Here is a 25,548-nt window from a genome sequence, read left to right on the forward strand (position 1 = left end):
TTGCCCTGGGAACTGGAGAATCCCACTGCAACATTGAACAACAGGAAGTATTAAATCAGCATCTCCTCTGGAAAAATACCACAAGAAACCACCCACAAGGTTCTTCTGCTCTTGCTCTTTTGGCCCCGAATCCAACTTCCTCAGCAAATCAACCATCTCTAACAGGAAATGCTGCCTTTGTCCGTCCTATCACCTCTGAAACATCTGCTCATTTGCACTTGCTGTCAGCATTCTTGAGTAGGCGTCACCCCCCCTTGGTCTGTATCTGTGACAGGTCCCTCAGTAGGAAGAGCCCTTTCCACAAGCACTCGTCTCCAGGAAAAAATCCCTCTTCAGCCTTGCATAGTTTTAACCCAGCCTTGGACTTACAAATATGGAGGATACACCTGCATGGCAAATAATCTGATTTCTGCAGAAATGTAAGAAGTGCTAGAATAAGAAGAAGAATGTGGGCTGCTCTTGCATACAGTGTATCTCACAATAACATCAATTTTAGCAGTCCTACTGCAGGACATGAGCAGCAAGAAATGCAAGGTCTATGCGTTGGGAAAAGTGAACACAAGCTAAACAGAATCCAGCAGAGTTGAGGCAGGGGCTGGAAGGAAGAGAGAGATAAAATGGCTCTAGAAGGTCTGGTCCAGGAGGTAGGATTGAAAGTAGTGGGTTTTCTCAAGCTAGATTTGAAAAAACTGAGAGGGGAGCTGAAAACAACCTTCAAATGTATAAAAGGCTGATATATAAAAAGAAAGGTGATGAGAAGCTAGGGTCTATCCACTGGCTTACTTTGTAGCATGCAAAAATGTTTATCTAGGTATCAGAAAAAAAGTTCCCAACTTCAAGGACATTTTCCTTTGGGAACTCAGGATTCTCCTTCTCAGGAGGATTTTAAAAACACATCTGACAAATATCTAGCGTGTACCTATCTCATAGCAGGTGGTTGGACTTGGTAAGTTTTTAAAGTGCCTCCCAACCCAACCTTCACACGAATCTATGACTTTTCAGAATTAATTTCAATTTCTGAAAGATCTTGAGCACTTTTAGTTCAGAAAATTTCCCAGGACATACGATTTGCCCTAGTTCTTAATGAAACATTGCAATTGCTAACTGCCCTTAATATTGAAAATAAGCATCCTATTTGTGCTCTGAACTTGCCCGGTTCCAGCTCCCAGCAGACGCTGTTGCAGGTTTGTCGGGTGGATCACAGAGCCTTCTCCTGGCATTTTGGTTTTCCCACACTGCCCTGTGACCCCTCCACCCGACAAACCTCCCCATCCTGCCTCCTTCCCCCACACAAATACACATGCACATTATTAATACAACACAGAAATCTGTATGTCAATCATCTGCATGAAAGGACAATTTAACTAGCATCACCTACACTGTGACACCTCCTCCTTCTTTTTTTACTGTTTTTTCAAGAACTTTTAGACTGCTGAAGGAGTTGACTGAGTCACCAATAAACAAATACATTACAATGAAGGGCAGCAAGAGGATGGAGGTGACAATTTCAGACCAAAGGCAAGGTGGCAAGTCTTCACACAGAGCATCATTACACTTCGAAGGGGCAGTGCATGCAAAACCCTTATGAAAGTTCAAAAGCAAGCAGACAAATTCATAGAGGAAAAATTCAGTGGAGGCTCTCACAGGCACAGACACCAACCTCAGATCTAGGCTGCCCCACAGCCACCAGTTCTGGAGGCTGGGTGAGCATTTGCAGCAAGTGTCACAACGTTTTTGCTGTTCTTCTGTCCTTCCTTGACTGTCCAGTGCTGGCCACTCTTAGGGACCTTTATTCTAACTGGATACAGCTGCTTTTGTGTCAGTTGCCTAAAAACAAAAAACAAAAACAAACCTCCCCCTCCCACCATACCATTAATCATCTGTTTTCTAGTGCACATAATGTTACTAAGAGTAACAACAGCAATAACAAAAAGCCTGAGACAAATAGGTTTTCTCATTAGAAAAATCCAAATGTGGTTTCTGCACTGCACGTCCATAGTGTGTTATTGCAAGGAGCTTCAAAGGAGCAGAATTGCAGGGAAGAGTTTATGACACATCTGGTATGAGGCTCGAGTTTATCTGGAAAGGATCTATAATTGAAACAAAAAATTCCTAATTAAGATTGGAATCCCTAACAACTTTCCCAGCACCCAAACAGGAAATTCCAGGTGGGAAACTGCTTCTCTTCCAACTCTGCCTCCTCCTGAAACCAGAAGTCAAAGGAGCCCTGCGTCAGCCAGGCAGTGTCACCTCTGATTTCATGCTGCTCCTTGGCACCCTATTGTATAGACCCGGGAAAGAGAAAGATGAAAAAAAGTTGCTTGACTGATGTCATGGGTATCTTTGAAAACACAGGAGCAGAAAATCAATCTGTAGTGCAAGATCAGTGCATCAGGCACAGGCAGGCAGCCACTCATGCACCACTGCCTTCATCAGCCTTCTCGTCGGCTGGTACCTCAAGCTTCAACCTAATTTACTGCTCTCCCCCAGAGCACCCGTAGACCCTCTCATTGTTTGCTCGTGCTGAGACATTTCAGCTGAAGCATCTGTTGCGTGAGAAGCATCAACAAGTCGCTTGATGAAATTCAGATTAGCACTTCACACCTTTTAGGATAAAAATAACCAAAGGAAACTGGGATTCATCCCAAAACACACTAGACAATTCACATTAATCAGGGGCTGATATACCTGTCTCATTTCCAGTCCTTCACTTCCTCTTCTCCAGCAAGATAAATGGCAAAGAAAACAAACCAACACCCTCCACATTTTTCTTCTGCAAAGATCCAGTTTCCAGGAGACTAGTCTGCCTTGGCTGTGAGCTGGAAAATAAACCAGAGCTCTGCCCTTTCTCAAGGGCCAAGATGAAGAAGCTGTGTACAACCAAGAATGAAAAAGCCCATGATTGTCTACATTTTCAGGCTCCATTCCAGGCTGGTTGCTTATAACTGAAGTTGTGAAAGAAGTATGGCAACTCTCTTCCCAGAAACAAGCTCTTTTGGACAAATGTCACAATACAGGCATCTTCTAGCATCCTCCCCACCTGCCTTTCTGAATCAGCACCACAGTAACTTCCCAGCCCAGCCAGGTTTCCCAGCTCCAGGTGCTGGCAGCACCCAGCATCACAGCCCGAAACACCACAGCCAGAAAGTGTCCTGACTCCCCAAGGTTGAAGCAGGAAGGCGATCAGCTCTCCAAGAGGCCAACGCCAATGTTTGCCTCTGGAACTTCAGCGTGAGGTTCATGGCAGCTGTCAGTACTCAGAGCTTCTGAAAACTTACTTAGTTGCTCTCCTACAGGACAAGACGCTAAACCGCAGGCTCCTGGTTTCAAAATGTTGTGACCAAATGGCTCTCGGTGAGAGTTTCATCCATTCTGTGACTTTCCAGACAAAGCCATGTTGGTTTTTCTACTCTGACCTATTCAGTGTCACTTCTGTTGACACAGTGCCAGTACAGCAATCCCCATATCCCAGTGAGGGGCTAAGAGTTGGAAGCAGTTCCCAGATTCCATACATTGCAAGCCTTCAGGTGATGAGCTCCTGAAGCCATAGGATCAACCATGCTTCCTGCATGGAAAAGACATGAAAATCCAGGTCCTTCCTCTGCTCTTTCCCTGAAAGATGAATCAACTCCCTTAATTCTATTTTTAGCTGAAACCACAATGACCAGCTGGGAGGTCTGCAAGGGTGGAAAAACCTGGAAAGATCGAGATACAACCTATGTCATCTCTGGGCTGCATCTGCTTGACTCAGCAAGCTGTAAGGGGATAAGACAAACATCTGTGGTAATGGAGAGCCTCCTCCTCCCCTTGCAAAAATGTGCCATTGTGGCACAGCCAGATTCTTAGCAAACAGTGTATTCAGAGGTGAAAGGGAGGTGAAATAAAAATACTTTCCTTATCTAGCAGATTACAGCAAGACTTTCTCAGCAGGGAGTGTGAAATGTCAGCTGTCTCAGGGAAGCAGCTCTAGCACCACAGCTTTTATGGTAAAATGGTTTCATTGCCCTGTCTTCTGCATATCACGCAGAGAGGGACCCGGTGGCAATGCTGGCATCCACCGAAAGACTTGGCAAACCTCTGTCTTGGGAATATTAAAGAAAGACCAAGAGTTGTTCCCCCCTTACACCCCACTTGTGGATTTGGTTAGGCCTAACCAGAAGCACAGGGTGGAAACAAGTGGCTGTGCTGATGAACCAGGTAGCATCTGGCATGGGAAGGAGATACAGAAGAAACACAACACGAATTGCAGGTGGCAATTCACACCTGCTGCCCCACAACAAGTTTAGATCAAACATTCAGAGCTTGCTAATTGTTACGGATGCAAATGTACTGCCACACTAATGAAGAGATAATTCTTGTCCGCCTGCCAACACACACAGTTCTGCCTGAGCCCCACGGTGCGGTGAAGCCTCTTCCTTCTGCAGTTATCTGCAATGAAAACATGTAGAGCAAAACTTCCCTCCTGCACGGAAATTTGAACAGCTGTACCTACATGACTGAAATTAATTTAAAAATTAAGAATGAGGGATGGACTTCAGGTCATTGGAGAGACCCATGCTGTCTGGAGTAGGGCACAGAGCAGCCCTGCCAGTCCATTTGCCATTGCTACCTTTCTGTCATACATTGCTTTTTTTTTTTTTTTTTTTAATTTTCTATGGAAGGCAATTTACTGGGGCCTTTTAGTCTTCTAAACTGAATAATTCTAACAAGTCATGGTGTGATCTGTGGCAAAGCACATGATCAAACTTCTAGCCTCTTCATATCTTTTCATTTTATTGGGGTGGTGAATGTCTGATGTGCAGCAGATTCTGCCCACAGTCACAAACCAAGAGCAGGGAACTCTTGTTCCTCCTTTCACCTTGCTGAACTTGTACACTCTCAGTAACTTATCTACCACATCACTGCAAGCACTGCAGGCTCTTTGAGGTGAATGTCCATGAACTCCAGAAGTTTGTATGCTTGTTACCGGCTCTGAGCATCCCATCCGCTAGCATGGAGCAGAATCACACACTGGCTCTGTGCAGATTACACACGAAAAAATCATTAGCTGGAGAAAAAAAAAAGCCATCCCCACCGTGAAAGAGGAAAGCTGTTAGATGAGCTTTGTGTGCTCATTTGCTCAGCTAAGGTAAGCTTCTTGCCTTGGACCCCCCACAGCACAGACAGAAGTAACAGCTTTTCTTTCTCAGGACTGAGAAATCTTCTCATCTTTTTTTCATACCCCAACAACTTTGTATCAGATATGAGCAAATAACATCAGTCATTTCTGTCTGATTGCTACCTTGCTGCTTAAGCAACAAATGGTGTGATTAATGAACCTCTGGGGGAGAAAACAGAGGCTTTACTAAACATAAAACACCAGCTAAGCACTATGAACTTTTCTTAAATTCCCTAAAAATGAAGAGCAGCTGCCTGGCACCGATTCCCCTAGCAGCAGTAACTGCAGCATTCGGAGCAGCTCTGGATGCTTCCGAAAATAGGCATGATCTTGTGCCAAAGAAAACAAACCCTTAATTTTATAGGTGTTTGAATAAAAAAAAGAACTGAAAATGAGAGTGTCTGGGAAGGCACATATAATGCATTGCCTGGTGTCTAAAAAGGTCTTTTCCTTTGCCTCTCTCCAAGCGTCAGCAAGTGGAACTTGGCCAGATTTAAACTGAGAGTTCAGAGGGTTCAGATAAAGAATCCTTTTTCACTTGATGTTCAGTTTGCCACTGATTTCAGCTGTTTGGGGTCAGGCCACTTAAAAAAAAGTGAAAAAAAGGCAAAAGTTAAAATCTTTCCCAAGTCCTAGCAGTATCCCACAGCATGAAAAAGTCCTCAGCAGCTCCATGGATTGGCAGCTGGCAGAGGTTTGCCTAAAATTTTTAAGACGAGATTTTAAACTTTCTACATAGCAGTGGCATACACTGTCACTGTCTGCTGGTGTGAAACCAGCCAGAACAAAAAGCTGGGCAAAAAACCACATTTTTTGTTCCTGGGTAATTCTTCTGATTTATGTTACCAGTAGGAGGAGGAGTCAGGTTGGAAGCAACCTTGATAGGGCTTGGTGGTGAACGCAGGAAGGGGATGCTTGCACCGAGGAGGACATGTGCCGTTCTGGGGAGGGCTGAAGTCCCTCTGCCGAGAAACCTGCACCCAGGAGAAGGAGTGATAGAGAAATCTGGTGACTGCCCACGCCACGATGCCCTGCTAACCCAGTGGCAAATCACTGAAGCAACACAGAAGCTTCTGGAACAACTTCTAGAGAAAAGGTGGGGAAAGCTCCCACCAGAGCACGACACGAAGCTCTGGAGTTATTTAAAGCATGGAAAATACCAAGAATGGCCCATGAAACGGCAGCTGTTTGGGACTGGTCTTTTATAAGCTACTCTAAAGAAAGCACTGAATATCCTACTTATGCTGAAAATTATATGGGTCATCTTCCATATTTAGTGCAAAGTTGCACAGACGTAGCCGGGGACAAGACACGTTCGTACTCCACCTTTAGCACAACTGCCACCCAGATCCATATGGGATCTTGGCCTTCTACCCTGTATTTAATCTACAATAAGCTGTGCTCTGCATTCAAGGAAAAAGGAAAAAAAAAAAGAAAATGAATCCAGACCTTTGTGGAGAAGGTTTCAGTGAAAAGGCTGGCTGCTTTTCTGTGGTTACTGAGGCAATGAAACTTCAACAGGGGCTTACACAATGTCAGAGTGGAAGAAATTCTAAGCATCTACTAGAAAGGTTTTAAGTTACTCAAAAGCCTTACTGATAGGATTTCAGAGCCAGCTACTCTACTCGGACACTAATGTGCAAGTGAACACGTCTTTCAAAACCACATGCGGCCAGGCTATTCATACACGCAGTCTTGCTCCCTACCATTCATAAGTAGGAGTGTGAAGCAGCAGGGCAAATCAAATAAATGACTTCATTCCTCTGGGGATATGAGCAAATGTGAACAAAGAAGCAAACATTTACAAATTCAGGATGCCGTATTTTTGCCAAGTTTTCTTCCAGTGGGGAACTCTGAAGGATTTAAGGAATACATCCGCTATCTTCTTTCCTAAAGCTCTGCACCCATGAGTGCACATGAGTGTCTATGCACAAGCAAGCTCTGAGATCTCCCAAATCCACAAGATGCCCCGCACAGCTCTGCAGAAGACATCACAGAGCAGTTTAAGATACTAACACTTGTGTAACTGGATACAAAGATGTATGTCTCAAGCAAAGCAGAATTTGGGGTACTGCATCACATGCCAGGTAAGCATATCCCTTTTGCTAAAGCAAAAGCCAAAAGCTCCTGGAAATCCTCACTTTGTAGTAGAAAGGGTGTTTATGAACAGGCTAAGATGCTCCCAATTGCTAACCTGGGAGCCATCAAAAGACCAATCAGCTCTGTTGTGAATTTTCCTCTGTAACAATACATGTAACTGTAGTTCAGAAAAGAAATGTGTCTACGCTTGCTGCTGAAGACCAATGCCCTACAAAAGAACGATTATAAATATGAAATCTTCTCCTGGGATCTAGACATAAAAAAATAAATTATTAAATTTTGGACATGCTTCAGTGACAGGAAAACCTGACGCATGCTACCTGAGAGCAACCCCTCGTTAAACCTCTCCAGCTACCTGGCCTTGAAGACCTGTCCCTCCTGGGGGAAGGACCAAATCCCCCACGTGATAGTGCTGGCTTTGCCAGACACCTGGCACACGGGCTTTACGGGGGTGGAAGCAAAGCCACACAGCCTTCAAAACTGTGACACAGACAAGATACCTGACAAGTTAAAAGATATGAATGACAGCCGTTTGCTTTGTGCAGGGTTGAGACCCTGCAAGATATTACCATCAGCTCCCTCTTTCCCAGCTGCAGCAGAGCCTGCCTGGCTGCTACAGTCCCAGCATGAACTCTTGCTCCAGTTTTCCACACAAAGAAGTTCAAATCCAACCTTTGCACATTCCTCCTTTCAAAACAAACCGATCCCACCACTACTCATCCTCCTCAAAACTTGCTACAGGTGAGTGCCCCACAACATGACAGCATCCTCATGACATCCTCCTCTGGTTTGGCACTGGAGTATGCGAAGCACATTTGACACTGTGACTCATTTCCCCTGATTCCTCTGCCATTTCTGTTCCCTGCCCCACTTTTCTCGCATTTCTCTTTTGACTCTCCCATGGGAGGAAGACAAACTGAAACATGCTCCAGAGCTGAGATTACAGTTCACTCCATGGATTTGAAATTAAGCAGAATAATCGACTTTCCAAAAATCTCTCAATGGATGTTGAAATAATTATTTTTCCAGCAGTGATTTTTTTTTTTTATTTTAAAGCAAGGCAATACAAAAAATAGATGAAGTCTTGCTGCAAAGGGAGAGTCACTCTCAGCAACTTTCCTCGAGCAGCACAGCTGCAGACAGGATGAGCTGTCAGCCCTGCTCAGCCCCATGGCTGGCTGGGCTATGAAGATGGGTCTGACTCTCCTTGTACTAGCTCATGCTGATTGTAGGGGTTTTGCTGATGAGGTTCAGCAGAAAGAAATAGAGGTGCAAAGCAGATTCCCAGGGGCATTTGTGGTGTGAGGATGGGATGGGATTTATGGCATGGTGTGGTGATGTTGCAGAGGGATGGGATTGGGTTCAGGACATTGAAGAGCCCCACTTCACCTTTCATCCTTGGCCAGATGCGTCCTGCTCTGTGAAATGAAAGCTGTTGCCCCTGGACAAGGCAGCTGGCTTTCCAGATTCAGTCCAGGTCCCAACCAGAAAGTGTTTGTAACTCAAGAACCACTCCAAAAAAACCCCTTGGATCATGTTTCCTACAGTGATCCTATCAGGCTGTAAAGGCCCAGAACAAGGAGAACCATTATTCTGCAGCCTGGTAATAATTTAGGGCTCACACTCATACGAGATGCTCAATTTCCCCCAGATCCCAGGGATGTCATCAGGTTTTGAGGGCCCTTTAAACAGCAGCAGCAGCTTAGGGAAAAACATCTGGAATAAAATATACTGAAGGTCCCAAAGTCAAAAAGATCTCAGCAAAGGTAATGAGGAATACCTAACCACAAATGTTTGCTGCATGGAGTGCTGGGCTGCTGAAACACAGACACTGTACTGCTCCCTGCGAAGGAACTTTAACAAAGGGTCATGTCTGAAGCTGACCCATCCTGGACCCGCACGGCTGTCACGTATGTCTCCTCTTTCCTAAGTAGGACAGTTGTGACTGTTCATACTGCTGCATGATCAGTTTCCACTGAGACGACAGTTAGCTCATGTGCTGCTAATAAGCCAGGCAGCACTACTAACTCTGAGCAAACCGCTTCCATAAGTGGGCTTTTCTCTTGCAGTACAGGACATCTTTAATTAATGTGCTGTTTATGCATGCTATTCCCGTCGGAGCTCACTCGCAGTGCACAGATGTCATGCAGCGCATCTGACACTCTCCAAACATGTGATGTCAGTTATGTCTTACAATGCCAAGTGCCTGGTGTATAATTACTGCACATCAAACTCATTCCGCAGATGGGCAAATCAGGGCATGGAGTGCTGGGCAGGACCAAACCCAGCCATTTCTGTTCTGCCTCACAAACTATTGCTGATGGCCACAGCAGCCCTTGTCTGGGACACACACTCCCAAATAAAACACAGTTGGGACCATCAGGCAGTTGCTACATATAAGCATGAGGTCTGCCAGATCGCACCTGAGCGCTGTGCAGAATGGAAACCCAACACACTGTATTCAGAATACATGGTTCAACACACAATGCAGTTGTTGTGCTTTAGTAAGTCATCGGGCATCAACCTGAGCCATTAGAACTGAAATAAGTCCACAGAAAGTATAAGTACCAACTTGGCTAACTCTTTTTCTTTCTGCGTAAGCTAGGTCACACTCCCTTCCATTTATACTAACAACCTCCAGCTCAGCACTTTCAGATTAAAGGACAGATACACCTATGCCATTACACAGTATAAACCAGCAAGTTTTATTGCTAATATGACCAGATTTCTAATCCAGACACGTGTGAGGACACTCTGCTAAATCCATCACCAACTTACAGTGCAGTCTGGCAGCCAGAGCAGTTGTCCTCAGGGTGGACCAAAACCAAAGTGTGCAACTCAGAAGGCTCCAAATCATGCTATTTTCAGCAGCATGTGATACATACCTCTGCCTGAAATTCCCCAGCACTGACATCCTTCTGTTGTCACCGGTCACTGGTGGGACAAAGTCTCTGCTTGCACTGAGCAGCATCCTGGCTCTGAAACAAGAGATAGCTGAGCACTGCCTTACAACTCCTAATGCTAAGTAAAAACAGATCTAGTTCTCCATGCTCAGGACTGCTAAAGCACTAAGTGTATATAAGAGCAGAGGGTGAAGCTTGCTGGCACACAAAAGGGAGAGTATAGCACAGCCTACATCTACTGCAGTTTTGCAACAGGAGAATCTACAAGGATAAACTCCAAAAAGCCTGATGGTCCTCCTGGCACATAGGAAACGCTATGAAAAGAGAAGCAGCTACTCCCTTCCTTATTTTTCTCCAAACTGTATCTTTCCTACCCCCAAGAGCAAACAGAGCAAAATGAAATATGGTTGAGAGTTCAGCTGTCTGCGCTTGGCTCTCCTCCTTCAATAGTAGAGGGTAACCTCCAAACCTGGCATTAAGTAGCTTAAATAAGATGGACAGTGAAGTGGTTCATATAATGCACTTTTGACCCAGCTATACCATGGCACCAAGAAGCACTGATAGCTACACCAATGTACTACTTCACTTGGCACAGTAATCCTGATCAATTCCCAAAAACACTTCTTTCTAGGCTTGAGTACATTCTGAGCCCAGTGAAATAATCCCTTACTCACAGGGCCAAGCGTTACTGGCCCTTACACCTGAGCAGTCCCTCCCACCTCAGGTGTGCAGCACAGGTAGGGTTTTCCTTTTCATCACCCCAGCTCCACGCATATCTGTGCGTGTGAGAAGGCCTATGATGCACACCTAGAGCATGCAAGAGCACAACCGTCAATCCTACTTAGCAGGACTGCTATTCAGCACAGGCTGGCTGCAATACCAAAGCAACCCCAAAGAGCGGCACAGAAGATCCCTAAGGACCTGGAGCCCTTTCTGAGCACTGACTCCACCGCCTGACTCCACTGACGGTTCCACTTGGGAGCTGAACTGTAACTTCCACTGCGTAAAATAACAGCAAAGGAACAGGAATGTAAACAATAAGCCTGAAGCATGCAAACCTTTCGTATCTAATACTTCTCAAAAGCATCATGAAGGACAGTATGGTTTCTACACTGCATTTTCCAAGATAACTGAGCACACTGATTGCTGGCAATTCATTGACAGCTTTAAGTGCTGTAACTTTCAAAGAAAAAGTCCAGGCAAATGATTATTCAGGTCCCTCTACCTGGTTTGATTTGATTCAAAAAACATCAGAGGCTAAAAATTGTTTATTTAGGAGTCTATAATCTAACTAGATTTAACAGCAAGGATCCAAAAATAGATTTGGAAAACAGAAGTATGCTGAATAAAATAACAGTGATTTGGAGTTAAAAACACCACTGTGGGAAGCCTTGTGCTACAGTGCAAAAGTAATTTTCGAGGGACTGTTTTGCTGAACATCTAAAACCCAAACAGCAATCAGGCTGGAATGAGTCCCCCAAGATGGGGAAATCTCTTTTGTCAAGCTCAGACCTGAGCTTGGGAACATTCAATGAATCATAGAATAGTTCAAATCCCTGAGCTTCAGCTGTCATACTGGAGAGTCCAGCTGCCAAAACTAAAACTCTCCTGCACATCCCAGGCAGCCGGGGAGCTACAAGCCTTGTACAAGCTACAGAGACAGACAAACTGCTGTCTTGCAGAGCTGCCTCCCCCAGGCACCTCCTCTCACTCTGCTCACTGCAGCCTTCCCATGATCCAGGCTTGAACTACCCACTCGGGCACCGGGGAACAACCAGGCAGTGATGTCGCACGTTGTGCCTTAGTTACATCCAAGTCATTGAGGCTACTGGAATGAGACCTTAATCCAACATTAAAGCACTGAGTATGTATAGGATCTGCCCCTTTATACAGTGGTCAGTCAGATCTGGGGATGCTCAGACGAGAGAAAGATTCAGTCAGTTTGGGTGGCGGAGAGCAAACCTGAGCAGCAGGAAGGATGGCCGGGAAAGCACAACACACAGAAACAGAAGCGGCAGGAGAGTGCGAGGATTGTGCTGATGGGAGCCAGGGGTGCAACATTTTCAGCTCCCCCATGCAGGCGAAAGCGCTGCAATGAAGCCTGCCCGAGCCGGGCTTCAGCTGTAACCCAACTGAAGGCTACAGGCCAGGCACAGACATTACCTGGGGAAGGAACTCTGTGGCAAACAGGGTTAGCTGCCTAGAGCTCAGTAACTGCCCAGTGGATGCACAGGCGGATAAAACAGGGCACTGCTGGTCTGCCACAGCAGCCGGGCAGAGGGGACTGAAGGATGCATGGGCAGCTCAGTCAGAGCAGGCAGGCAAATCAGAGAGGCAAAGCTGTATGGGCACTGCTGGGGCTGACTGCCCGATGTAAAGAGGGCTGGGAGCCTGAGGATGTCCTTTGCATCCTCACAACACGCAGAACGTGGTGGCGGAGAGCTACCAGAAGCTTGCAGCACAGCCTGAGCTGTACAGAAGGGACACGCAGCTGACAGCTGCTGAGTGGACAAACTGCTTCCTAAAGCAGTGCACTGCTGTTTTATTTGTTATTTGCCTGCCTTATAAAAGGATCCAGTCTGAAATCAAGTTTTATTAGCAGTACCCTAGTGAGCCAAGGCAGCTGGCTGGAGGAAGAGACAAACTCGAACGGGCAGTCACAGCCAGCGAGTCTGAGACTGACCCCGGAGCAGCAACTCTGGAGAAGCAGCAGAGCCACCAGCATCTGGACACCAGGATGCAATGCTTATGTTAAAGGAAACAGTGAGACTGCCAACCAAGGGATAAGGGGAACTACCAGCTGCCAAAAGACATTAGTATTTATAGCAAAGGGAATAGAAGTGACCAAACGCAAGAGCAATATCAACTCTTGCCATGCTGTTTGCTTGAGGAGGCTGTGTTGGCTGTTAGGCACCCCAGTCCGCACTGACACCAGCAATGCTGGTGCTGGGGGCTGCATTCTGGCCCACTCATCCCCCAGCTGAGCCCATTTGGAGACAACCTGGGGGAGCTTAACACCTTCTGCACCATGCTGACCACGGAGCTGTGTGAAATGGGTACCCCCTGCCTGCCCCAGGAGTGGGAGTGCTGGAGCAGTTCCAGGCTGCAGAGCAGCTTCCCCAGCAGCCCACAACGGGGATTTGCAGTCACTGCAGCATCCTGAAGTGCCTACACACACACAGTGTGCTGACTCCACACCACGGTCATTCGTAGCACAAGATGCACCAGCACCACTCGCTCAGGCTGCAGCAAACCCTGCCCCAACATCCTGCTCTCAGCAGGAGACATCAGCCGGACTCGGGAACACAACCAAGCCATAAAAGCCTTTCCCAACAGCGATGTGATTCCCCTCTAAACAAACAGCCTTCCGTCACCCACCTCTGGAGATCAGTGCATCTCACAACTCTTGTTTAACAGCCTGCAAACACTTCCCAGTGATCAGTGCTGTCCACATGTGAGACAACTCCTGTCTGTTCTCAGCCCCTGTGATACAGAGACTAGCAGTCCTGGCAGGTAGGATGCTTTGCAGCGCACCTGAAAGGGACATGGGTAAGGTGAATTCTCTGAAAATAATGTTTTTTAACTAATTCTAGCTTCCTTAAAATAGAATAAGGTTTAATAGGGTCCATAAAAAAAAAGTAATCCCTTATCATGTACCCACACATCTCCAAGATTACCCCTACAAAGACTCTCAAGAACAAAATGAAAAGTTTTGTTCAATGAAGCATCTCAGGAATACCAATGCACTTATTACACAGCTCTATAAGTAAGGAAAATGGGGATAAGACATGACGCATTTTCCCATCACTGAAATATTTTGCTCAATCACAGATCTTTGGATGAGGCTGGCAGCTGTGGATAGGTAAGTGTTTTCCAGCAGCAGCACAGTACAACATACCGCAAGTCAATGTTCTTCCTTTCAGACTATTTCAATGAAACTTTGCAGTTCCTCATCTGCTTCCAAAGAGACAGAGTAACTCAGGACACGGATGCCCCAGAATATATATAACCCTTAGAACAGGCAGTGCCTTGGCAAAAACCACTTTAAAAACAGCGCTTTCTAAGCAAGGGAACCAACAGACTCTGCTTCAGTCCCTGGGCAGTCACAGCAACACCTTCAGCAAATATTTTGAAGGATATTTTCCAAGCTCTTTCTCTCTGTACCACACTGATCTTTTCTGGGAAGGGATACCGCTGGCTCCATTTTCAAAAGAAGTTGCACCCACAGCCCTGGGCTATGAACTTCAGCACATCTCCCCATCACACCCTCGGGCGTCCAGCCGGGACCTCAAAGAGCTGTGGGTTTAGGCAGTGCCCCACCTGCAATACTCCCACCCAGGATTTGCCCACCCTTCTTTGGTTTTGCAGCAAAGCTGCAGGCAGAAGGCTCTCCGGATTCAAGTGCTCCTGCCTCTGACCTTGACAGGACACAGCACGGTCTCAGGCTCGTCTTTCTGCAAGGACACGATGTGAGATCAAGGCCACCACTGCAGCTGGTTTGGAAAAATCATGGTGAAAAGCAGCATGTTGGTGTCCAACAACCATTTTTGTGATTTTTCCAATTTTTTTTTTTTTTGTTGAAATTCCATTGCAAAACCCCTGTGTGCTGGGAGGGAGAGGAGCATGTGCAAGGCCCAGGGTGGCTTTCCACCAAAGAGGAGCAGAGGACCTGGCAAAGTATCTCCATGCAAAGGAAGAAGCAATGCCACTTGGCGAGGTGGCAAGCAAAGGTTTGGCTCTGCCAGGGCAGAAACCCACCAGCTTCGTGAGGGTCAGCGAGCAGCCATGTTACCATCAATTGCCATTTATTGCAGCCACAGTGATTCCCGACGGCCATGTCGTGTCCAACACCACTTATACCAGCTACACGCTGTGGTACCCACACTCACAATGCTATGGATAGCTCGGGCACGTGTGTGCTGGAGGGCAACTGCACACAGCATGGTCTCACCCTGAGCAAACCCGGTGATGGGAAAGAGGCAGCAAAGCACCTCGCACTGCTCCCTGGAGCCAACAGCATCCCCAAAACATGCTTCTGATCTGCTACCAAATTATAACTCCATACCCTAAGGATGCAATTTTCTATAGTGGAAACAAGATTTTTTTAAAGGTGCAAACATGAGTTTGGCTTTGGACCTAAATCCCAGTTTTCAAGCACTGAATGCATCTCCCGTAGAAGCCCCTGTCATTCAGCACATCCAGGGAAGCCATTCACCGCACAAATCTGATGTTAGTGCCTTGATGTGAAACTTTTGGGACAGAGGTACATTTTGGTGGTGCAGGCAGTCCATTTCTGACAACGTCACTTCATTTGCTTCTCCTTCAAGGGTTTTCTGCCATCTCCCAGATGTTCCTCCCATCCTTAATAAAACCTTTAGTGCTACGAAGCCAGAAATTTCTCCTGTCCATGGCTACACCACATTTAAAACCTCCCAGCTGCCCTGTGCCCTGGTGCTAATGACATTCTCCCAAGTAGCCCGTCTGCAAACTCCTCCTGACCTGAGAACCAGCATCAGGGCAGGGGGCAGAGGGTGGTGGCAGCTGCCACTAGACCACCTCTCAATGGCCAGCCTGTCACCTCCGCACTGCAAGGGGACACATTCCTCAGCAAGACAGCATGGTCAGCGTGCTGTCCCGCACCCTATCTGCTTCCCATCTCAGCCTGAGCACAGACTCAGCCCTTCATCTTATCCTGAAAGAACGTGTTTTTCTCATCTTTTTTTTTTTTTTTTTTTTTTTTTTTTAAGTGAACAAGAACCTACAAGTGAGTATTTGGCCTTCACAACCGATGGGTTGCAGCCAAACTCTGCCATATGTTCCAGCTAATACATGCGGGCTTTGCTTCCCATCCAAGAAAGGAAAAAAAGGACATTTATGAGCCGGGATTCAGCAGGAGCATGTGGGAAGGAAGGGGTGGGGAGGGGATGCTATTTTTGTTGCTATAATTATTTGGTGACCAAATCCCTGACCCTTGACGTCAGCTCTGGAGGGTCTGTTTAACTGACCAGTTGTCATGGAAAGGAGGACTGGTTGGGAGGTACAGGCTGACAAGGAACAGCTCTTTGCTGCCTGAACCCACCCACAGCCAGACCCCCTGCCTTCATTATTCATCACTAGCTCATGGCCAAGAAATAAAAATGTCAATACCTTATTGCCGATACATTGGCTGGAAACAAAAGCATCCATGGAACTTTGCGCCCTCCTTCCTGCCATCAGTTACTGTTAAAAAGCACAGGCCAAATCCTGATCTCAGTTTCCCCAGTGTAAAGGCAGAGAAACGCCACAGCCCTCAGCTGGGTCACTCTGGGTTCACATCGATTTATCCAAACTCAGCCTGGCCTTGGTCCAGACTACACACATGGAAATATGCCATGTGCAGAATACAGGGGTCCCTACTCCTCGGGAACAAACCCAATCACAATGACTAATTCATACCACCTCCAAAGGAAAAAACTAAGATAAATAACCCCCGAATCCCTTGCTCCAGATGTCAAGCACTGCTTCGAGCCCAGAGTCCTGCTAGCAAGGCTCCTGCAACACTCACGAGATTGGCAGCAAATGGCTTAGTTACTGACACGATGGTTTCTCATTACTGCCCACGCTATCCACGATGAAATCACCAGTTGTACGAGGAAATGGGAATAATCCTTGCTGAAACCTCAGGCACAGCTAGTGAGTACTGGGCATAAGTTTGCTTAGCAGGGCTAAATTGCATTGCTCATTCACATGCAGTTCATTATCAGCTGCCATTAGTTATTTCTGTGGCCAAGGACAACAAAGGACTCGGCAGAAGCCAGAGCAGAGCTTGCTAGCACGTATGGATGAGATTTAACAGGCAGCGCAAAAAGCCATTTAACAAATCCCAGCGCAACGCGGCACATGGACAGGGCAGTTCAGCAGCAAGGCTCTGCCGAGGAGCAGCCAGCGGAGGAAGCCATCCTGAGACAAGTGAAGAGCAAGGTGCAAAAAAACATGGGGAACTAAGGAGATAAAAGAACAGGGAAGGGGCAGGTTCCCAGGTTACAGCACAGCAGCAGGAGTCTGTTCTCCAAAGCCAATGGACTCTCCCTCGCTGTTGGTGCCCAGTTTTGCCCAAGTTGGGATGTTAACCTAGCTCATGCACTGGGATGACTTTAGATCAAGACCTCAAAAGATCCAGTGAAACTGTGTGAGTCACACCACTGTCTTCTCCATCATCCAAGCCACAGCACCAGGGGTTGCCAAGAAATAAGGAGGAATCCAGGCTTACCTTTTTTTCTCCAAAAGACTGAGAAATTTCACAGGCTGGGACCTGCCACCAGTATATTTTGGAGCCCTGGTGTGACTGCATAGATATAAGGTGAGAAAGAGGAATTTGGCAAGACAAAAAAGTAGCCCTGGCCATCAAATCGCTGATTACTAGCCTGTATGAAATGAGCTTGGTGGGTCTAAGACCAGTTTGTGCTAACTGGTTGTGTCCTGATTTGCAGCGGTGCTGAGCAGGGCTGTGCTAATTTACTATCAGTTGAAATGATGTGGAAATCTGCAAACACCACAGTTTTGCTTTTGGATTTGCTTTATTAAAAAAACAAAACAAAAACAACAAAAAAACCCCAAACCAGCAGAAAGTCACTACAACTGTCTAGTCTAACTTTGAGTACAGCACCAGCCTGGAGTCAAGCCCAAAAAGTCAAGACTGAGTCTCCAGTGAAGACGGCGAGGGAGTCCAGTGTAATTCTTGGTACATTGGTTTCAACTGCTAGCTCACCTTCACCACAAAAACATGTGCCTAGGCTGCATTTGCTAGTGTCAGTATCAAATCACTGGGTCACCTCTTTCCCCCTCTGATAATACTTTCAACCCAAAATTTCAGAAACTTTTCATTTGAAGTGGTTGGCAAGAACAGGGGCAGGGGCAGTTGGGTCAGTGTCCCGGATTTAGGGCAGGATATTTAGTCCTGCCCAAAACCCGGGACACTGACCCAACCATCAAGACTCAGAGTTTTCCATCCCATAAACTGAGTTTATTTTTGTCTACATAATGTTAACTTTCTGAGCACTAACATTTACCCTCTGGTGAGGACTAGGAATGCTCTCTCAGAAAATCTAAATAAAGAGACGTTCCAAGAGATTAATTCTGGGATCTATTTATTTATCCAGTATCTCAGTAATACCAATTCTTAAGATTAAAGATAAATAAACACCGCTAATAGTAATAATCCAAATAATAATGATTATCTGACAGTCCTACTATAGGTCTTTGTCTAGGATGTGTCATATAAATCCTATAAAAACAAGACCAACCAACCAGACCGACCCCACAGGACAGGTGGTGACCGTGGTGAGAAATAGCCTCAGTAGGCTGCTCCCACAAAGACTTTTAAGTAGCAGGGTTTTGCATGTTATTCTGTGTCACTACCCACGAGACACCGTAAGTGAAATCACTGTGATCCCTAGGTAGGTAATCCAGATGTCTGTCAAGGAGACAAAAGACTCTGGCCCAGTGCAACAGCACAGAGATGGGCAGCAGTGAGTAGTTACTCAAGGTGGAAAGAATTTGGTGGAGAGGTCTTAACAACCATCCCGAGGCTTGCTACAGGCGCTGCGAGACAGATGCCCAAGCATGGCTGGTGGTAAGCTCATGTAAGCACTGGCAGAAGACAGAATGATCAGTCTGGAGTGGTCAGAGGCCTGGTTTTACGTACCAAGTCTCCTCCCTTGAGTTGGATTCTCATAAATAGGGAGTTTTCAAAGGCAGAACTGGAGTAGGGCAATAAACTGTATCACAAATGTTTCTGAAGTTTGGACTCCCACTCTGGTTTCTTTTTTTTTCCTCCTATGGTCTTTTATCAAGTCATTATTGTGTCTGTGTTGCATTTCAGAAATCTTGGTGGCATGGGTGGGCAGGAAAGCATAGTGCGACCCAAGGACACGTGCCCAGCGGTGCCTCTAGCACTGCCCCCCATCAGCTGCAGCGTGGAAGACCCGGCAGAGAAGATAACGGTACAAAGTCAAAGTTCTCCCCAAACAAGGCCACTAAAAAGATTAAGCTGCTTGTATAAAGCTTATGTGACCAGAAAAAGATTTTTTTTTTAAAGAAACAGCTTTAAAGAACAAATAAACAGCCTCTCCTACAACACAGAAAACCTAAACATTATTGTTTTATGCTTGCAACACATGAAATCATGATAACAGAACTGAAGCACATCTCAGACACAGCAAGGGGGAACTCAAGACAAAGAATAAGCCAGATATAGTCAGACTCTTGCCCCTTTTGCTCCACCTATGATCTGACATTACTAAGAGAGAAGCAATACCCTACATGCTGGAGACTTGTTTCATTTATTGTTTTAAACCCCAAGCACAGACCAAAAGGCTTTTCCTGATCTAGATCCAAGGCTGGTGGTTACAGACTACATACGTACAATTCACTGATGTGCAACAGGGCCTGCAGGCAAGTGGGAAGATGAGACCATTGCGAGTCAGCATTTACAAAATGGGAGCAAGTGCTCAGTAGCAGCACACCAATATACAGAGAAAATGAAAATGGGCTATAGCGATCAGACCAGCAAACAGGCCAGGGGATGCTGTGGTTGTGAACAAAGATGAGACAAGGGAAAGAGACCTCGAGGGAGGGGTTAGTAGGGTAGAAGAGAAGCAAGACCTGGTTTCACAATGGATACAGCGATCAACTTTTCCAGGTTTCTTGTTACTTTTGGACCAAGCTGACTTGCAGGAGTCAGCATGGGGACTGGAATTGATGCTCTGTCACAGGGTTCATGGCAGACCGTCCGCAGCAAGTTCCAACACGGCTACTGAGTCAGCAGCTCGTGGCCAGCAAACGTTCCCACGGTATACATTGTTTCCTCCTTCTCCACTCACTCTCAGAGCTAGAAAACTCCCCCAAAAGAGGGGTTAGAAACATCATGGCCTGCAGGCTAGGTTTTAACAGAAACAAGATGACTAAGGCAGCAAAGCAAGGAGGATGTGATTAATAAAATACTTAAGAGGGCAAAGAGATCCCCCCTACACCCACCTGCCAAGCCTAGAGGGTATTTCATTGACAAAGACGAAGCAGCCAGCGCACAGCAGACAGCCACCAGCATAAGGCAAACTGCCCTTCTGCCCATGGGACGTGACATCAGAAACCCACTGAAGCACCTTTTATCTGTGGGCTGGAGAGCCCACTACATGCACTACAAGAGTTAAATCCCATGTTCTCATCACCTTCTCTGTTTCCACATCTTCTCAAAGCCCATCCCACTCTAACTGCCTCAGCTAGCTGTACCCAGTATATTTCTAAATTACCTGAAAACATCAGCTCTCCTAGGAAAAGGAGGAGTCTTCGTACTTGCAATACATTTTTGGAATCTGCAAAGACTTGCAAGCACATTTGGACTTGGTCTGCTTGTTCAACGCAATTTGTCTCCAGTCTCTGCAGAGACTGCAGTCAACCTCAGAGGCCTGATCCAGAGCCCAAAGTCCACACAAACCTTCAGCTGAGTCCACAAGCTGTGCCAGTCTTGCAGTGCACCACGGTCTCCCCTCACATCATGCTAGAGTCACCAAAACCACCCAGATCACATCTATGAAATGGAACAGTGGTCTTCAGAAGACCCCAGCCTGCTCCCAGAGCACACGGGGTGGCTCTGCTGCCCCAAAAGCGGCAGAGGCACACACGGTCCTGGCCAACGTTTGGCCTGTGCATCTGTCCAGCAGGACTAAAAGCCTTTGCTTTTCATACCCCACAGGAGTGTTGCAACTATTAGCTCATGTTTATTCAGCACCATTTTTCAAAGCACTGCACAAGAGCCAAACCCGTCGATTTTTTCTATCTGTTCCTTGCTTTGTCACTCCCTCCCGGAGGGATGTGTTTCTCCCCTCCTGAGAAACAAACAAGCACGAAGTCAGCGGGAGTGGGAGGTGGGAAGCACATTCCAGGCTGTTCCTCCTCTCTCAAACCACAAATACCACCAACCCCTGCCGTCTGTCCAGCCCGGCCGGCACCTCGCGCAAGTGCCCAGCATCCAGGCCTCCCCACGCAGTCCGGGCTGGGGCCGGACAGGATACGCAGCAGGATGTTTAACCTCGTCTCATTTCCTTTTCGGTTTCAAGGAGCAAAACAGGGGGGTCAAACAGCCGCCGCTGGAGCCGTGCAGGCTGCCCACGCACCCACGGCAAGGTAGGGGGGCTCTGCACAAGCCCCACTTTGCAGCTCCCCTTCTCAGGCACAAGGCTGAGCAGATGCTGCAGCCGAGGTGTCCCTGGAGGGTGCGTGTGCCGATGCATCACAACCCTCCGGGAACATGCCAAAGCCTTGGCACGCGGCCTTGGCACGAGGGAACGGTCCACATCCGAGTGTGTGTAAGTGCTAGAAATTAGACCTCATATTTTGCGCAAGTGCAGGCAAATCTGATGTGGGGCATTTTCTTCTGAGCACAGACTTGTTGAGCAATCCTGGGAACAGAGCTCATGCTCAGGCGGCAGCAAGGTGAGGATGTGGACAAACCACTACGGGTTGCTCTGTGGGACAAAGCTGATCAGAGTGCTGCTTACAAAACCCAAGAGCATCAGAAAGGGTTAAAGAACAAGGTATTAAAACATAAACAGCTCTATTCAAAGAATACCTTCCCTTGGCTACAGTGCCCAAAACCCGGGCATCCATGCAGATAGCAAGAACATCCGCTACTCCGTCAGAGAGTAGAAAAATCAAAGTGCTAGCATGAATATAAAATCATCAGACATTACAAAAGCAAATTAAGTTGAGTCACACATAAGAAAAAAGACTGTTTTCAACACATTACTTTGATAAGTTTACAATGCATTTTAAAATGAGGAAAATAAAAACCTCAGACCCAGTAGACGCAGAAATGGAAGAACAGACCATACCCCCAAAATCATCTGGATTTTTGTGTATCCATTTTACTGAAATGGGAGACAAAAACCCCATTCCCTAATTTAGAGGAAAGTTTTTTGATGAGCTGGACATGAGCAAACCTTTGTGACTCTGGGAAAGGCTTTGAATTCAGGAGAAGAAATCACTTAATTTTTTAGCATGACAAATTTAGTGTCACTTCCCACAGGTGGTGACGTTACACAGAGCATCCTTCAGGGTCAGGACCACAGGAAAATTCTGCTACCTTCACTGGGATCGCATATGAGCCAAATTATAGTCCCAGTTCACTCCCAGGACTTCTTTCAGGAACTCTATGCAGCACACGGACACCAGAGTTTAAGCCAATGCAGTTCTAGTCCCTGACTTGTAAAAATGACATTAAGGCAATGGCAGAAAAGGAAGTACAGAAGAAGTAACATAGCTACAATTTTCCAAAAGGTTTTAAAATGCAGTAGCTGATGATTTGCCTCCTTGATCTGCTGCTGTGTAGGCACTGCACACAGGCACTGGCACTGCCTGGGACAGATGTTTGCTTCTCCAACTAGAAATGGATTTCAGCAGGATCACCCTCCCCGTGCTCCGCTGTGCAGGTCTTCACCTATTAAGCTGCCTACAGCAACTAAAAGGTTAGAAGTGTGCTCAAATAAAGCAGAAATCCAGAGGGAAATGTTCCAGAACTGTTTTAAACATTCAGCTTGGCATGAAATAAAATTCCCACAGTTTCTGTCCTTACTAGTCATGAACAGGAAGACTTACTACAGGTACCTAGCTTGACAGAGCACAAGTCTTGAACTAAAAGAAAAATACCAGTAACTATCCTGGCGTGGGGTGTTTGGGGGTTTTTGTTGGTTTTTTTTCTTCTTTTTAGCAAGGAAATTCAAAGAATAACACCGTTTTCCTCAGGGAAGGTAGCAGCTACAAGGCAGAAGTTACTGGGATAAGAGGATGATGCTGAAGAGGTCAGCGGCTGCTAAATACTGACTGCACAGTGTTATGCAAAGTATTTCATATCACACAACAGGATAAAGACCATCAGATCCCAGCAGCAGAGGTTATATACCTCCCAGCTTTGCACACACTCCTAGCTCCTGGAACACAGCATCGGTTCAGTTTGTCTGAAAGGGAAACACCTCTGGCAGAGGGCACCGGGGTGTTACTGGGGGGTTTCAGGGGGCTTTTCTCTGCAAACTGAGGCAGATCATTTTCGGCATTATACTAGGTTGCACCAAAAGACAAACAAAACCATCGCTCCCCCAAACCAAAAAGCAACCCAGGAGAAGCACAGGTAAGCCAAGGCTGGACAGAGTCCGAGTTGTCATCCAGGATGCTCTGTGTCGGGAATAGGCCACGACCGCTGACCGCACGCGTCGGTGAGAATGGAGGGGGGGACCACGCCCGGGCGGCTTGAGAGAGATGGAAGCGGGGGAGGACACACACACACCACACCTGGGAGGTTTCGGGAGGACGGAAGAGCGGATAACCTTTCGGAGGGGGAAGGGGGGGCGGGAGGTGCCTACCTGGATGTAGGCGCGCTGCAGGTAGCTGTAGGGCACCCTGCGCTGGAAGTCGGCGCGCACCTCCTCGGCGGCGCGGTGGCGGGAGGCGGCTCCCAGGCGCGGTTCCTCGCAGCGCCGCACGCAGCCGGCGCGCCGCAGCACCGAGCCGAAGAAGGGCAGGTCGCCGCCGGCGCCCGGACCCGGCGCCGCCAACCGCACCTGCCCGCGGCAGCGCCGCCGGCAACGCAACCGCGCGGCCCGCAGCTCCCGCCGGCTGCGCAGCGCCCGCTCCAGGCACCGCGCCGCGCCCGCGAAGTCGCCGCCGTAGTACGCCTCCACGCCGCTGGCGTACAGCGCGTCGAAGGGCTCCAGCGGGCCGCCTTCCCCCGCGCACCCGCCGCCCGCCCGGCACGCCGCCGGCACCGGCGGCAGCAGCAGCAGCAGCAGCAGCAGGGCCCCCCAGGGCCGGCTCCCGGATGCCATGCCCGCCGCACCGGCGGTCCGTGCGATGGGGCGCGGGGGTCCGGTGCAGCGGGGGGGGGGGGGGGGGGGCTCGGTGCGATGGGGTTCCGGCGGCGGGCTGCAATGGGGGGACGGTGCGGCGGGGTCCGGGGGTCCGCGCGGCGGAGTCCGCGGCGGTGGGGTCCGTGCGGCGAGAGCCGGGCACGGCGCCGCGGATCTCGGTGCGATAGGGTCCGGGGGTCCGTGTAACGGGAGCCGGGCACCCTGCAACGGATCTCGGGGCAGTGGGATCCGGGGGGGTCCGTGCAGTGGAGCGCGGTGCGGCAGAGCCGGGGGGTCCGTGCAGTGGAGCGCGGTGCGGCAGAGCCCGGGGGGCCGTGCAACGGCTCTCGGTGCAGCAGGGCCCGGGGGCCGTGCGAGGGGCTCCGCTGCGGCTCTGCCCTAGGCGGTAGCGGGGCCGCGGCGCGGCTCCATGCACGCCTCTCGCTTTTCCGCCTCCCGTCCCGTCCCCCTCACCTTCCCCCTTCCTCCCCCCCCCGGCCCGCCCTCCCTCCGCCCCGCCCCGCCCCGTCCCCGGCCCCCCCCGCGCGCGCCCCGGCGGCCGGCGCTCTCGGCGCATCCCGCTCCCCTCTCTCCGCGGCTCCAGGGGGGGTTTAAATGACGTCGTGAAAGTTAAAGCGCCCCGGGGTGGTTTACATGGCAGCAGCAGCAGCAGCGGCCTTTCCTCCCTCTTCTCCCCGCCGCACCACACGCCTCCTCCCGCTTCCCCACGTCTGGCGTCGTTACTCGGAGGATGCTTTTTTTGTCCCTCTGCGAGGCTGTTGCTTGGAGCCATTTTTCGCTGGGTTCTCCACCCCCGAGCCCCTCTTGCCCCGACAGCCTCCCGCCGCTGGGAATTCTGCAAATAAATCGTCTGGGATGGGCACGGTCAGTGGCCGGTGAAGCCTTTTCAGCTCCCAGCTGTGTGTTTGTCTCGCTTCCTCCAAGGTTTCTCTCTTCTGATGCTGCAAAGCCCTGCCGTGCCAAAAATGTTACTCTTTTTTTTTACATTAATTTTGAGGCATTCTTGTGATGAGACGTTTGGCAATGCAGCCTAGTGACACACAAAAAAAAAATCTTAGCTGGCATTTTAAATAATCTCAGTGTTGAACACTTGTCAGCAAGAAGTTTTTCATATTAATACAGTTAATTTGGATGAAATCAGCTGTTCCTGAGTGACAGGGAAAGGGCAAATCCTGGATCCCATTAGATGCTTTACTGGGCTCAAGTACTCCAAAGTCTGTGCGTACAGCACTGTGCTCGGTAGGATCTCTCACAAGGGATTGTGGCCTTAGTTTTCAGACATTTCAGGAATAGCTCTATAGATGCTGGCTATCTTTTCACAGACTGAAATAGCTGCAAATGGGAGATGCTTGAAACCCATTTGGTCCAGATTTTGTTACTGCATCAAGCCAGATGTTCCTCACGGTCATGCTGGGCTTTCCCCTCTGCTGCTCTAGTGGCTTTAATTAAATTGTGCCTTGTTTATACCGCTCTGTCGAGGACCAGAAACAGG

General features: G+C 48.2%; 1 protein-coding gene across 2 annotated transcripts in view; it reads right to left on the reverse strand.

Annotated features, from left to right (window-relative positions):
* P3H2 (prolyl 3-hydroxylase 2) overlaps window positions 1-25,548 on the reverse strand; it is a 77,060-nt gene that overhangs the window by 48,741 nt on the left and 2,771 nt on the right. Inside the window, exons 1-2 of one of the 2 annotated variants that reach the window (XM_030029024.2) lie at window positions 24,232-24,504; window positions 23,553-24,145 (exon numbers count right to left, since the gene is read on the reverse strand). In XM_030029024.2, coding sequence (XP_029884884.1) covers window positions 23,553-24,014 — 462 coding nt within the window. In that variant the 5' untranslated portion in view covers window positions 24,015-24,145; window positions 24,232-24,504. Of the gene's footprint in view, window positions 1-23,552; window positions 24,505-25,548 lie in introns of those variants that run through there. The other variant, XM_041126904.1, reaches the window with a different exon arrangement.

The sequence above is a fragment of the Aquila chrysaetos genome, chromosome 10, assembly GCF_900496995.4.
Source record: "Aquila chrysaetos chrysaetos chromosome 10, bAquChr1.4, whole genome shotgun sequence".
Classification (NCBI taxonomy): Eukaryota; Metazoa; Chordata; class Aves; order Accipitriformes; family Accipitridae; genus Aquila; species Aquila chrysaetos.